The sequence below is a fragment of the Hippichthys cyanospilos genome, chromosome 4, assembly GCF_059441005.1.
Source record: "Hippichthys cyanospilos isolate Australia breed blue-spotted pipefish chromosome 4, RoL_Hcya_1.0, whole genome shotgun sequence".
In the NCBI taxonomy this organism is placed as follows: Eukaryota; Metazoa; Chordata; class Actinopteri; order Syngnathiformes; family Syngnathidae; genus Hippichthys; species Hippichthys cyanospilos.
Genome location: NC_142372.1, coordinates 15578753 through 15591589, shown reverse-complemented (window position 1 = coordinate 15591589; position 12837 = coordinate 15578753). Strand labels below are relative to the sequence as shown.

The window sequence follows — 12837 nt, the reverse complement described above, 5'->3', positions numbered from 1 at the left end:
TCGATAGTGGCTTATCCTCACTGGTCACAGGCTTCAAGATTAAAGAGTTTTATTGTCATGTGAACAGTAGTACTACACAATGAAATTCTTATCCTGTTCAGGCGGAGGTGCTAACCACTCTCCCACCATGCAAAAAGCAAAAATGACAAGTACTACATCAATCAAAACGAGTGATTTTTGTCACCGTCGAGTGATAGTTCAAACTATATTAGTGTTTTGTCGTTTCTGTCCACATGGTGGTGCGCTTAGACAGTTTAGTAGTACTTTATTGAAATGAATTTTCAGGATGGCTGCGGGAGGCGCATTAATCTATTGCATTTGCTGATTACAGCTTGCTTGCCTGACAGGATCAGCAACTTCACCACTTAAAATGATGACTATTGATGATCTATATGAATCCCAGACAAAATGAAACGTGTGCCGAATGCATCAAACATTTTAAAACGTTTGCCATGTAATTTCATCTCACTTAATAGATGTACACTACTGAACTTTCACTTTACTAGTGAGCCGTAAAAGAGGTGTGCCTGGGATTCCTGGCAACGCCTGTGTGACCATAAAACGAAAGTGTGTTTGCACACCCCATGTGACCTACCATGTGGAAGTCACAGTTGTCAGGGACAATAGAAGCTCGCAACTCTAAACACTATATATATATGTGTGTGTGTGTGTGTGTTTGTGTGTGTGTTTGTATGTATGTATGTGCGTGCATAGTGATAGGCTGTTTTATAAATTCTATATTAACTCCAAAATGGCAGTGTGATGCATATAGCTGATAATGCCACCAGATGATAAAATATACAGTACTTACTAGGGTCTATACTTCCAGTCTGATCGTCTTGATCATGTCGTCTTGATCTTGAACATGACATCCACACTCGGGTTATTGGTGCAAACGTAATCGGACCCCAAAATCTGAATCGTGTAAAGTCTGATACCTACTGTTATGAAACTGGTAGTTCAATGGTTCACTTTGTGAACTCATGGTCTTTATTATCTAGATATGGTTACTGTAATGGTTCCCATGGTAATAAACCATATAATTGGAAGTACAGTGGTTCACATAGCTGATAACCAGTCTAATCTCTAAAATTGATAGAGTAATGGTTCACAGATGACTCTATCTGTATTATCTACAAAATAGTAGTGTACCTGAACAATAAGCACTTAAATTGTTTTGGAGCCCTTGGTAGTAAACAGCAGTCATGACCAAACAAACTACTCTACCTTACATATTGTTTTGATGCTGTAGCACATTCAACAGTTCTCAATCGCAAATTCCTTCCAAGATGTTATATCCTTCCTCCTCTCCCATTGTTCCTTTAAATAACTTTTCAGCTGCTGTCGGTGTAGCCTGTTGGATGCACATAGATACGCAAATGCTTCCAATACATTTCAGAACATTCAGCACTTCCTCTTTATGTCATGACGTGATGTGAGTGGTGGCAGGCACTCAAACAAAGCTTCACAGCAACGTGTATACAGTACTGCATAGATGAACTCAATATCTTGAAATCACGCCCACTCTTGGCTGTTGTGAATATGACGACTCATTGATGAGGCAATAGTTGTGGCTGTGTCTAGTTGCGTGTATGTGCAAGACAACGTGATGACTTTTGGTATGATCCACGAAGTGTCATCGCATCCTCCATAATAAAGCAAATGGTTGCTGTTTGCAGCTCACGTATCCATAAACTGGTTGGATGAGATTCTTTGTTTGAATGGTGGCGATGACTAAAAAGTAAGATAAACATACTCTTATGATTGTAATAATCTGGAAATTGGTAGTACTGAGTATTTGTTCACATAGCTAACAAATGAAATCTATAGTCTGTGATTGACTGGCAATCAGATCAGGACTTCAGGGTGTACTCTGCCTGCCGCCTGAAGATAAGTAGGTTTCCAACCCACAACCTCGGTGAGGATAACTTTGGAAAAATGAATGAATATTCTACAATCTACAGCAGTGGTTCTCAAAGTGTTTTCAGTGATGTACCTCCTGTGAAATATGTTTTCATCCAAGTACTGTTTAAGCAGTGCAAAACATTTCGGGGGTATGAAGGAAATTCATATTTTTCAAATTCAATATATCAATAAAATAGTGTGTACATGGAACTGTGTTATTCTAATAAAGATTGAGACGACATAATGTCAGTATAAAGCAGATATGGTCCTGGCCCAGGGGAAATAAAGACAAGTCGGCACCTCCAAAAGGAACAGATAGCACCCCCCGAGACAACATTCCACCAGGAGCAAAAGGCTAGGTGTGGCCTTCAAGAGAAGATATCAGTCAGGGTTTTATAGTGCTCAGACTTCCTCCCGCTTCAAAGAATGGCTGGCACAACAAAGACTTTTGAAGACACCATCCCCACGCAAACAGACCCCCACGCACGTACACATGCACACACCGACAGGCACGCACGCACGTGCACGCACACACACACACACACACTTGCATTCCACAGTGGGACTAGATGCCCCAAAAGGGTATAAGAACTGAATGTTGAAGGTGAAACGTTGCCATTTTCTGCTCCGACCCATGGCAGGACTCTGTCTGGATTAAATCAATTGTTTCACTATGTTGTGGTATGGGCGATCTTTCAACAAAAACGAACACGCTAGGAACTAGTTTAAGGCAAGAAGCTTTTTTCTAGATTCCTTCAGGTAAAAAAAAAAAAGAGTTAAGACATGCCATCAGTGTTTGATTTATTAAATTTTAGGATCCTTCAAACTTCATTTGTATTGGCCCGCAAAAAATATTTAACATAAAATAAAATCAACACCAATACAGTATATATATATATATATATATATATATATATATATATATATATATATATATATATATATATATATATATATATTAGTCATTCATTATTTCACAGATTCACTAAAATCATGTCTAATCATAATGATCATGTCATGATTCCCAAGTGACATCAATTTTTTTTAAGTTTCACATAATTGATTAAAAGACAACAGTAGTATGTAATTATGGTATAGAAATACATATTGTGGTTCATTTGGATTTCTAAGAAATTCATTTATTCCTTGTCTAAAAATGGGCTATGTAGTACAAGTAGTTCACACAACTGACTGAAATGATCTATAATTATCATCCTGAAAATGGTCAGTAGTATTTCACCAACAATCTTGATTATTTTTATTCAAGTTCTGTTAGTTGACAAATTAAATTTATGCTCTAGAAATAAATTATTGTGATTCAGTAGTAATTTTAAGAAAATCTACACTTTAAAAACAGCTGGGTTAATATTAACCCAATTATGTATCAAAAAAGGACAGACGAAATTTTTGGGTCAATTTAACATCACTTTCTGGGTTTTCGTCGTGGTACAAGACAACCTAAAAAAAATGGGTTGTTTTATACAAAACAGCCCAGAAAGTTGTGTCAAATCGACCGAAATTTCGGGTCAATCCTCTTTTGACACAAATGTTTTTAGATTTTATATTCTCTAGAAATTAGTCATGTATTGTGAGCTAAAACATTTTATAATGAGGTATCTTAATTTTGAGAGCACAGTGGTTCACTGACCAATAACTGATATATGTATGCCTCTAGAAATCGGTAGTGTGTAGTCGTTTACATAGCTGACCAATCACAGTCAACATTACATTGAATACATAATTTATTAGCAATCTACGTATCATAGTACAGTACAATATTCACTGATGTCCCATTTTGACTCCTTAGTACATTTGCAATTGCTGCGCGAGCTACTTCCTGTCAGTAGGATAACATTTGCAGATGATTTCTTGTGGTTGCAAAGCAACAGACCAGATAAAAACTCCACCGTTGGAACAGAAGCGACTGTCAATGCAAACTAGTTTGTGTGCAAAGGATTTTGTTCAACTAATGGGGTGGTGTAGGGTGTGTGTGTGGAGGGGGGGGTCATGGGAGGTCAGAACGATTTTCACTTGCTGAGGCTCTTCACCAACTCCAATTCCTTCACTGGCTTCCATTGCTGATTGATGGTGATAAGCTGTAAGGGGGAAGAAAGAAAAAGGAACACAATTCATGGTTTGGTTGTGATATACGTGACGATTTTTACAGTCATTCATATTTGTCTAGGTTGTTGACAACTCTCTTTGAAGTGGTGTGTAAAATTAGTGAGACACTTTTTTTTTTTAATGTCAGATTAAACCATACATATAACACTGCAGTTTAATATTTACCAGTATATAGAGATTACCTTAATATATACTCAGTCAAACTAAAATAAAAACTGTACAAGTAGATTCTAAAGTTTACCCTATAAAGTTAAATACAACTGAGCTGTATTTACCAAACATACTGTGCTGGATTAAAGAAATAAAAAGCCACAATAACGTATGCATGCACACCACAAGATGGAGTGCTCCAAAATTAGTGGTACTTAGCACACCATTACTGCAACTAGTAATAAATCATTTATTAATAGTCATAATAGTTGTAGTATTTCTGAGTGACACAACTTTACGAATATTCAAGATATGAGCCTTGCAAGCAACAATTTGAGATAAGAGCAGTACATGGGACTGGATAATCAAACTATGTACCTGTGTGTGTGTGTGTGTGTGTGTGTGTGTGTGTGTGTATGTGTTGCATTTATCAACAGTTGCCATGACTACTGCTTGTTTATGTTCAAACTTAGCTTGTAGCAGTTGTGTGATGTCCTGCATGCTGTGATCTTGACATCTCTGAACCACTTGTAATAGAAGACTTTGAACCTCTCCTCTTTCATCTATTACCGCTTCAAACAACAAGCCTAGTGCGGTAATGTCAATTTTATGTGTTCTCTTGTAGCATTGTTAAACGTTACTTATTTTGTTAAATGTTTGCTTTGTTACCGTAATGCATTGTAAGTAGAAGTCGTTGCCCGGAGATGCAGTGGCTCTTAGCGCTTCAAAATTCACTCCCACTTACAGTCTTCTACAAGCCATAACATAACTTTTTTAATGTCCATAAGCTTCATGCTAATTCACAACACAAAACGAATAAATAACAAATACCATCAGCGCTGCTATCGTATAACGATAGTCGCAGACGTTTTACTGAAGTGGCAACATATGCAGACAGATACTTTAACGATAATGACAGGCATATATTCTTTATCCTCTGTGAAAAACAACCTTATTGTGACTTACATTATACTGTCCTCTAGTGGCCAAAGCTCAAACATCAAAAGGAGTCAGACAACCACAGTAAATTCATGATAGTCCTAAGAGTTTCTTTCTTTAAATTCTTTATAATTGTGATATTAGTATTACTTTTGTACAATACAAGAAAATGCAATTTTTTATGCATTACAAGAAGAGATTCATGCCATTTCTAATCATTTCAGACATGCTCATGGTTTAGAGCCGTTGTGTCCAAACCCGGTTCTCGAGGTCATGTTTTTTATGTTTCCATCGTCCAATGCAGCGGATTCAAATGATCAGGATCATTATAAGGGTTCTGCTGAACTTTCTGATGAGATGACCTTTTGACTCAGGTGTGTTGGGAGGAGAGAAACCTCAAAAACACGCATGATAGCGGCCCTCCAGGACCGGGTTTGGACATGCCTGGGTTAGAGAGAACAGAGCGCTACAGAAGGAGAGCTGCTCATTGGCATGCAGGCGCACACATTAATATCAATTTGTCTGGAAGGCAGGCTGGGACTGCGTGGACTTATTTGATAACATTTCTTCCTCTGTGAGTGACTCTGCAGTTTTAGCAAGCCCTCTAGAAATTTCTATTCTTATCTCTTTTGCAATGTGAAACAAAAATCGCACTGTAATTTTGTTACAAAACAAGATGGGGCGTTTTCACCTTTTGGGGCTTGGATGGGTCCACTCTCTCCCATGGTTCAGGATTGGAGGTCTTATTCAAACTGAAAACAATACAAATCCAGTACAATCGAATCTTTGACGGAAGCACAACAAATAAAACTGCAGACAACTCTCGTGCCACTCACATGACGTCAGACTTGGTGAGGAGAAAGTAGATGGATGCTGTGGTGGCTCCCGTCGCTGCGAAAGCCATGAACCCGATCAGCGGGATAAGCTGCATGCAATTGGATCATCACAATTCATATTCTCGAAAGAAAACCGAAGCCAGCCTCAGATTTGGTAAGGAACATTGAGTCAGACGCACCTCTTTTTTCTTTTTCAACATTTGGAGAAAGCCCCTCATTCTGCACAAATCCTTCGATATCTGATGAGAAACAGTTCAATGTTAGCTTGTGTAGAATATTTATTTTCACAATACGGTGGTGCCTTGAGATTTAAGTTCAATTTGTTCTGTGACCACAATTGTGAGGTATCATCAAAAAGAACTAAAATTCCAATGGAGTCACAATCAACATGCAAAAGTACAAATCAAGCATCTTATCCCAAACTTCTCAAGTCAGTAAATTTTTATAAAATCCTCTCCAGGCTCTTTATAGTCAACGGTCCTCAAACAAACAAAATCTGCTTTAGCCAGTTTCACAAAATTTATTTTGCCCAACTATAATTGAGTTCCCTCTTGAGCCAATTTTCAATTTAGTTTGCATGTCTGGCTGATTCCCATTGAACATTTCCAACTTAATGACATACCGGCTGTGTCCAAAAGTGTCAAAAAGTGTCATCTGCGTTTAGCAGCTCTCACCTTTAGTCGTCGAGTAGCTCTCGGCGTGTGAGTCAGTCGAGCATCTCTTCCGCCTACTCGGCGCAGCGAGGACGAGGTGACAGGCACGTAGACACACAGCTTCCTGTTCTGTTATTCACCGGGGGAAGATTTGCCAACCATAAAAGTAGCAGATCAATACATTCAATAGTGTACAGCGCCCTCTAGCAACCCAAAGGGAGAACTCATTTTGAGTGGCGGGGAAAAAACAAGACATCGAAGCTCAGGTTCTATTGTTTTATTAAAAATAATTTTGGGGGCACTTTACATTTTGAGATGAGGTGCTAGCTGGTATGTTTGGATTTGCTGGGCTGTGAGGGATGGTTTAGTTTTCTTGAGAGACTGCAGGAAGTGCTCATGTTTGATACTAGACGCCTCCATGTTTTCTTCTAATGCCAGCAGGGCAGCCTGCAACACAAATAGACAATTTTTCAGAGCCTTGCTTCAGAAAACTGAATAATGCTAGATTTGTCTGAGAATTGAGAAGTGATTTCTATGACCTCTTTACAAAGATTTTCCAAGTCAGCTCCAGAGTAAAGATCAGTCCCAGCAGCCAGCTCCTCCAAGCACACATCCGGAGCCACAGGCATTGACTTTGTGCACACCTTCAAAATGGCCAGACGGGCCTAAACACAACACAGCTCACTTTTATCACAATTTATAGTCGGCTTATGGTTACTGCAATACCTATGTTAATTTCCTTTAGCCTGTCTATGGCATTTCACATTATAAGTTAGCATCAAGTAAAAAAGGGTTTTAAGAATATTTTTAATTGTATGTGAACCCTTGTGCAGTATTTTGAACAATTCTGGGTCATTTTTCTTCCAGATCATTCTCACAGTATTTTAACCAAGGGATGGCACATCCCTGGTAATGTGATAACTACGTGATCGTGCCATGATGAACGATAGTCGCAGACGTTTTAATGTCACCATCGAGGTGAATTTTCAGCTTCCTGGTGTCTTCTTTCAATGCTTTCCCTTTGATGTGAAATGATTTTGTTGTCAGAAGATCAAAAGGATTGGACAAACTACCACACAAGGGTTAATAAAGTGATGCACGCTTTTGTGTTATTTTACATTTAAAATGTGGGGGAGGGTAAAACTATTTAAAAAAAAAAGATTTAATCTTCATGTAGTGGATTTTCCACTTGTCGTGGGTAGGTATGGGATTTAATGATAATAATAATTATTATTACTTTTTATCATTAATATTATTATTATAATGTGATACTACTACTACTATTACTACTACTACTAATAATAATAATAATTATTATTATTATTAAGAAGCCACCAGAGGCATTCATACTTTTTAGCCCTCAATGGCTGATTTCACAGAGGAATTAAACTGTTTTATTAAATCAAGACAACAAACTAACCTGCTGGTCCGGGGGTGGCACATAGAGAATGTGGTCCAGTCTGCCAGGCCTCAAAAGTGCACTGTCCAAACAGTCAGGTCTGTTTGTGGCTGCTACAACCATGACATCTTTGTTGCACACTTCCTGACTGTCCATCTGTAAAACAATATGTATCAGCAAAATTCTTTACTGTAGATTGATGTTGATTAAAAATACATTCTGAAGGACAGAATTATCTTTAGCCTAAACAGGAAAGGATTTAATGACATGTTTAAAAAGCTGTGGAAAAAATTGGGTGAAGAAAGTATAATTAAGGGAGAAGTCATTAACACAGTGTAAAATTGGTGTGGTGATGAGTGCCTTTAAGAGGTGTAGCCTCATGTTTGACACATATTCTAACCTGTTCTGTAGTGTGATTCTCTTCAGCTCCCTCTACTTGGAGGATTTTCTGCGTCCCCCTCCTTTCCAGCGGCTTCAGGCCGACGCCGTCCATCTCGTTAAGAAGCACGGACAGTAGTCGAGTCTGAACGCTGTTAGGCGCTTGACCGTTGCATCGCGAGCCGATCACAGAGTCGATCTCATCCAGGAAAAGGACGCAGGGGGCACAGGCCCGCGCTTGACGAAACAGCTGTGCAAGGGAGATGGGATTGCAGATGAGAAAAAAAACAAAGAAAAAATTCGTCCGCAAACAGATGGTGACGAGAAAGCACCTGTGACAAAGCCTTCTCCGAATCTCCCACATAGGGCGAATAGAGGTCAGCGCCGCTGACAGACAGGAAGGCACAATTTGAGGCAGAGGCTGCCGCTCGGACCAGCGTTGTCTTGGCGCAACCTGGAGGCCCGTAGAGAAGGACGCCACGGGGGCGACAAAGACCCAGGCGGGAGAAAGCTTCGGGGTACATCATTGGCCACTCTATACTCTTGAAACGTTCACACAGACGTACACAATGAGAAGAAATCAAAAACAAAATGAACCTAACACAGTGAAGCCCTGAATTGCATTATTAACTATCACTGGATTCATTTTCTCACCAATTACAGTAAAAATGTTGAATTACATAATAATCCTCAAAAGGAATTTAAGGAACTACTAACTTGAGCAGTGCCATACATTTAAATGAGGTTCTAGTAGGAAAATTTACCGCTTCACCTGTCGAAGTTTGAGTTTGACGTCATCAAGACCTCCGATCTGTTCCCAGGCCACATGGGCCAGGTCCGTCCGGCCCAGGCTGCTCCGCAGGCAGGATGGCTGCACCACCTTCAGAGCCTCGAGGAAATGTCGCAATTGCACCATCTGTTCCTCTGGACCCTGGCAACGCATGTCAACATGGAACTTCACTTCAGAGACGTACAGTAAAATGTTTTGATTTCTTGTTGAACCTGACTCCCTTTACGTTAGTTGAACAAAAATATCACAGTATTTAATTATTTTCAATGAACATTCTTCTAGGTTTTTTAATTATTCTTAGGAAGTCAGAGTACATTCTCACTGATAAGCTATTTTTAAAACAAAGACTTCCTCCTTATGCCAAGGTAAAAAAGAAAGAAACAAGCAGGGATTGCAATTTCATTTTTAACCCTCTCAGCAGGCGATGCAATTTTGCAACAATAATATGAGAGTCCGCTAGGTATTCCACATTAATATTGATTGAAGCAGTTTTTTAGAAGTTAGAAAAAAAACAAAAAAACAATTTGAGCCTGACAGGGTTAATTTAATTTTCAGTGGTCAGCTGTTGAGTCAACTCTGCAAGCAAAAGCGATATCGCATCACGGAACTGCACCCCCCTTCCATTTATGTCTACCCTGACACTAGACTTTGAAAAAAAAATACTAGAATAATATGTTTTCAAATTTGTCATTTTCAAAGAGGTGGCTTGTTGAAACAACTCTACTCTTTACTATAACACATCAAGAAATTCACCTTAGCATTTTCTCGTATTGCGTGCATAGCCGCCTCCCTGCACAGTGCGCTGAGGTCTGACCCGACGTAACCTGTGGTTTTCTGTGCCAGCTCCATCATATCCACGCTAGGACACACCAGCATCTTCTCACATAAAACAGACAAGATTGCTGCTCTCTGAGACAAGGTAGGAGGCCCAATGATAACCTAAAGATAAAAAAATCATTTAATTTTTTCACACGTTTGAGATGTGAAACCCATTCATTTAAAAGTATACTTTTATTGGTTTTACCTCTCTGTCAAATCTTCCAGGCCTACGCAAGGCCGGGTCTAAGCTGTCTGGACGGTTTGTGGCCCCGATGACGAGAAAGCGATCCGATCGGTCCACCCCGTCCATCAGCGTGAGGAGCTGAGCTACCAGGCGGTTTTCCGGTGCAGACGAGCCGCTTCTTCTCGGGAAGAGCGAGTCCAACTCGTCTAAGAAGAGTACGCATGGACCCTCCTCTGCTGCAGCGCGGGCTTGCGCAAACACGCCTCGCAACATCTCCTCACTCTCGCCTGGGCGGGAACGCACAACCTGGAAGAATCAACGTCTGAGATAGGTAGCAGCGGATAGATTGACAAATGATTAAGATGAGAAGTTTCAAAGAATGTTACCTCTGGCCCTCTGACTACCACAAGGCTGGCTCCCACTTCTCCGACTACTTTCCGAACCAGCTGTGTCTTTCCAACACCCGGAGGCCCCACGAGTAGCAAACCCCTGGGACATGACACACCTAGAGAGCCCAGGGTGTCTGGATAAAGAAGTGGCAGCTGCAGCATCTCTTTTAGTGATACACACACCTGAAGTGCATTGTAGAAAAAAAATATTTTAGTTGGTTTCACATTTTGGATGCTTTGGAAAAAACTGATCATGGCTGTGAAAAAACATTCTTAATTCAAATGCATGCAGGCTGACCTCCTCCAAGCCCCCCAAAGGCACATTGACTTGCCCTTGCAAATGGCTCTTGAAGTGCCTGACAGTTTGGATGTCAGCAATCTCAACACTAGTTTTGGAAGTGACAAGTCCGGCTGTGTTAGAATCGGAATTGATGTTTGTAATGACAACAAATCGAATGTCGGTATCGAAATCCTCCAGGTTTATGACATGCTCCTTATGCACGAAGACCCCTTTCAGCATGTCTTTCACGAGTTCATGAACAATACGAGAAGGGGTGTTTTTCTTGAATTCCACACTTTGGACAATCACGCGTATCTTTATTCCTCTCAGTTTGGGACACGGAATTAGTGCGAGTTGCTCTGGACCCAGGGTGAGGAGTGAGGGGGGCTGCCTGACGAGATATGGGGAGCAGCACTTCAAGTCCACTTGCAGGAAGCCTTCGGCAAGGTCAGGCCTGGGCCACGCGGTGCACAGGCAGCTTCCCCCGGGAAGGGACACCAGCAACGGAGCGCCCACACTCAAGCCCAGCGACGTCATCAAACCTGGACCCAGCCTGCATCTCTGTGAGCCCCGATCTGACGGGTCGAGCAACAACAGCTTCAGAGATGTCATCGCCGGCGAAATATTGCTGCCAGTTCTTGTATTTTTATGGTCCAGTGATTAAATCCATGACGCTTGTTCTTCAGAAAATTCAGTATTAGCAAAACTATTGGCTTTCAGCTACGAATGAAAAGTTCCTACGGAGCATTGAAAAAAAATCGCCTCTCGCACATAAAGTCATATACATCAATCCCGTATCGAATTCTTGATGTTATTACACGCAACAAAAGTGTAAGAAAATGTTTACACGAGCCATGTGGCGTAAAAAGAAATTGCCCAACCAAAACCTGCCTCTGACTTCCGTTCTGTACAGTGGCCGACGGGGGCAAATACGATGCATTTTGCTTTTATAATAACATGCTGCAGAAAGTATAATGTTAATGCATTTGATTTTCTTTAATCTGTACGTTATTTGTTATTGATATGTGTTTGCCTCATTTCGTATTTGTAGTAGGTTTTAATTTGTAGTAGGTTTAGCCCGTTTGCCACGCCGGCCACCGTAGTGCATGCATTTTAAACTAGAACTAGAACATAATAAAAAAAAAAAAAATATATATATATATATATATATATATATATATATATATATATATATATATAATCACTACAATAATCGTTGTCATTAATATGCACTAAAATGAAAACTATGTAATAATACAATCTCATCATCATCACCATAATTTGTTTACATGACGCACTTAAAAATTTTTTCACACATTTTTGCAGATCCAAGCTTTGAACATTTGCTCAAAAACACACATACTTGTGCATTTCTTTTACTGGTTTTAAGATGAATAAGAAAGTAGTAAATTTTGTCAAATAAGTATGATGAAGTGATTCATTCATCTCCACTGACACCAAGGTCAATGTCTTCTTACAATGGAGAGTAGCAGATTTTCCCATTTTATTATAATTTTATTGTTGTTTTTAGATACAGCTGTAGAGATGATTCACTTCACCACGTATTGTGCCCCTGGCTTCAAAATCAAAGGATCTTTAAGCATTTTATTTTTGTTTATTAATTTAATTTAATTTAATTTTGTTTATTAATATAATTTTTTTTGGTCATCACATTGGTGGCTTTTTTCCCAAATAACGAACGAACAAAAACATATTTAGTGTGAGATAATTTTCGAGGGAGATTACCGCATTGTGATTTATCATTCTCCGTAAACCCACGACTTTGTTATGATTGGCCAACATTTCCGCGTGACTGTCAACTTGGCGCCTCCACGTGTACTGAGAAGGTAATACATGCAGTATGTCTCCAAAAAGAAAAGATACGGTATAGTATTTTTCTTTCATATGCACAAACATTCGCTTAATTTTTAGAGGTGGGTGCGGTGTGTAAAACGAAAGTGTCTCTATTGTCTGGGTTTTGACTGACGCTA

General features: G+C 39.7%; 2 protein-coding genes across 3 annotated transcripts; both read right to left on the bottom strand.

Moving 5' to 3' along the window:
- Positions 1-3629: 3629 nt before the first annotated feature.
- On the bottom strand, positions 3630-6736 carry coxfa4l3 (cytochrome c oxidase associated subunit FA4L3). 2 transcript variants are annotated; one of them, XM_088413774.1, is made up of 5 exons: positions 6629-6736; positions 6134-6193; positions 5955-6043; positions 5810-5870; positions 3630-4001 (listed from the first exon to the last, which is right to left on the bottom strand). In XM_088413774.1, the coding sequence occupies exons 2-5, from the start codon at positions 6170-6172 to the stop codon at positions 3933-3935; spliced, it is 258 nt and encodes an 85-aa protein (XP_088269900.1). In that variant the 5' UTR covers positions 6173-6193; positions 6629-6736; the 3' UTR covers positions 3630-3932. The 2 variants fall into 2 exon arrangements, with proteins under 2 accessions (XP_088269900.1, XP_088269899.1); XM_088413773.1 differs by lacking the exon at positions 3630-4001 and adding an exon at positions 4010-5562 and having other exon boundaries at positions 6629-6731.
- Positions 6737-6869: 133 nt separating this feature from the next.
- On the bottom strand, positions 6870-11738 carry afg2b (AAA ATPase AFG2B). The gene is made up of 10 exons (XM_088413772.1): positions 10865-11738; positions 10564-10749; positions 10199-10483; positions 9928-10113; positions 9157-9315; positions 8717-8926; positions 8407-8634; positions 8028-8162; positions 7147-7272; positions 6870-7054 (listed from the first exon to the last, which is right to left on the bottom strand). Exons 1-10 carry the CDS (start codon positions 11456-11458, stop codon positions 6911-6913), a joined length of 2253 nt encoding a protein of 750 aa, XP_088269898.1. The 5' UTR covers positions 11459-11738; the 3' UTR covers positions 6870-6910.
- Between the last annotated feature and the right edge of the window lie 1099 nt (positions 11739-12837).

What these genes read in the sequence shown, in the direction of transcription:
- coxfa4l3 (XM_088413774.1), bottom strand. Translation starts at nt 6,172, where the DNA reads ATGAGGGGCTTTCTCCAAATGTTGAAAAAGAAAAAAGAG. An exon ending in TGTTGAAAAAGAAAAAAGAG is followed by an intron (nt 6,044 to 6,133) that starts GTGCGTCTGACT and finishes AATTGCATGCAG; the next exon opens with CTTATCCCGCTGATCGGGTT. An exon ending in CTCACCAAGTCTGACGTCAT is followed by an intron (nt 5,871 to 5,954) that starts GTGAGTGGCACG and finishes TATTGTTTTCAG; the next exon opens with TTTGAATAAGACCTCCAATC.
- afg2b (XM_088413772.1), bottom strand. Translation starts at nt 11,458, where the DNA reads ATGACATCTCTGAAGCTGTTGTTGCTCGACCCGTCAGATCGGGGCTCA. An exon ending in CAATACGAGAAAATGCTAAG is followed by an intron (nt 9,316 to 9,927) that starts GTGAATTTCTTG and finishes ATGCGTTGCCAG; the next exon opens with GGTCCAGAGGAACAGATGGT. An exon ending in CGGAGAAGGCTTTGTCACAG is followed by an intron (nt 8,635 to 8,716) that starts GTGCTTTCTCGT and finishes TCCCTTGCACAG; the next exon opens with CTGTTTCGTCAAGCGCGGGC.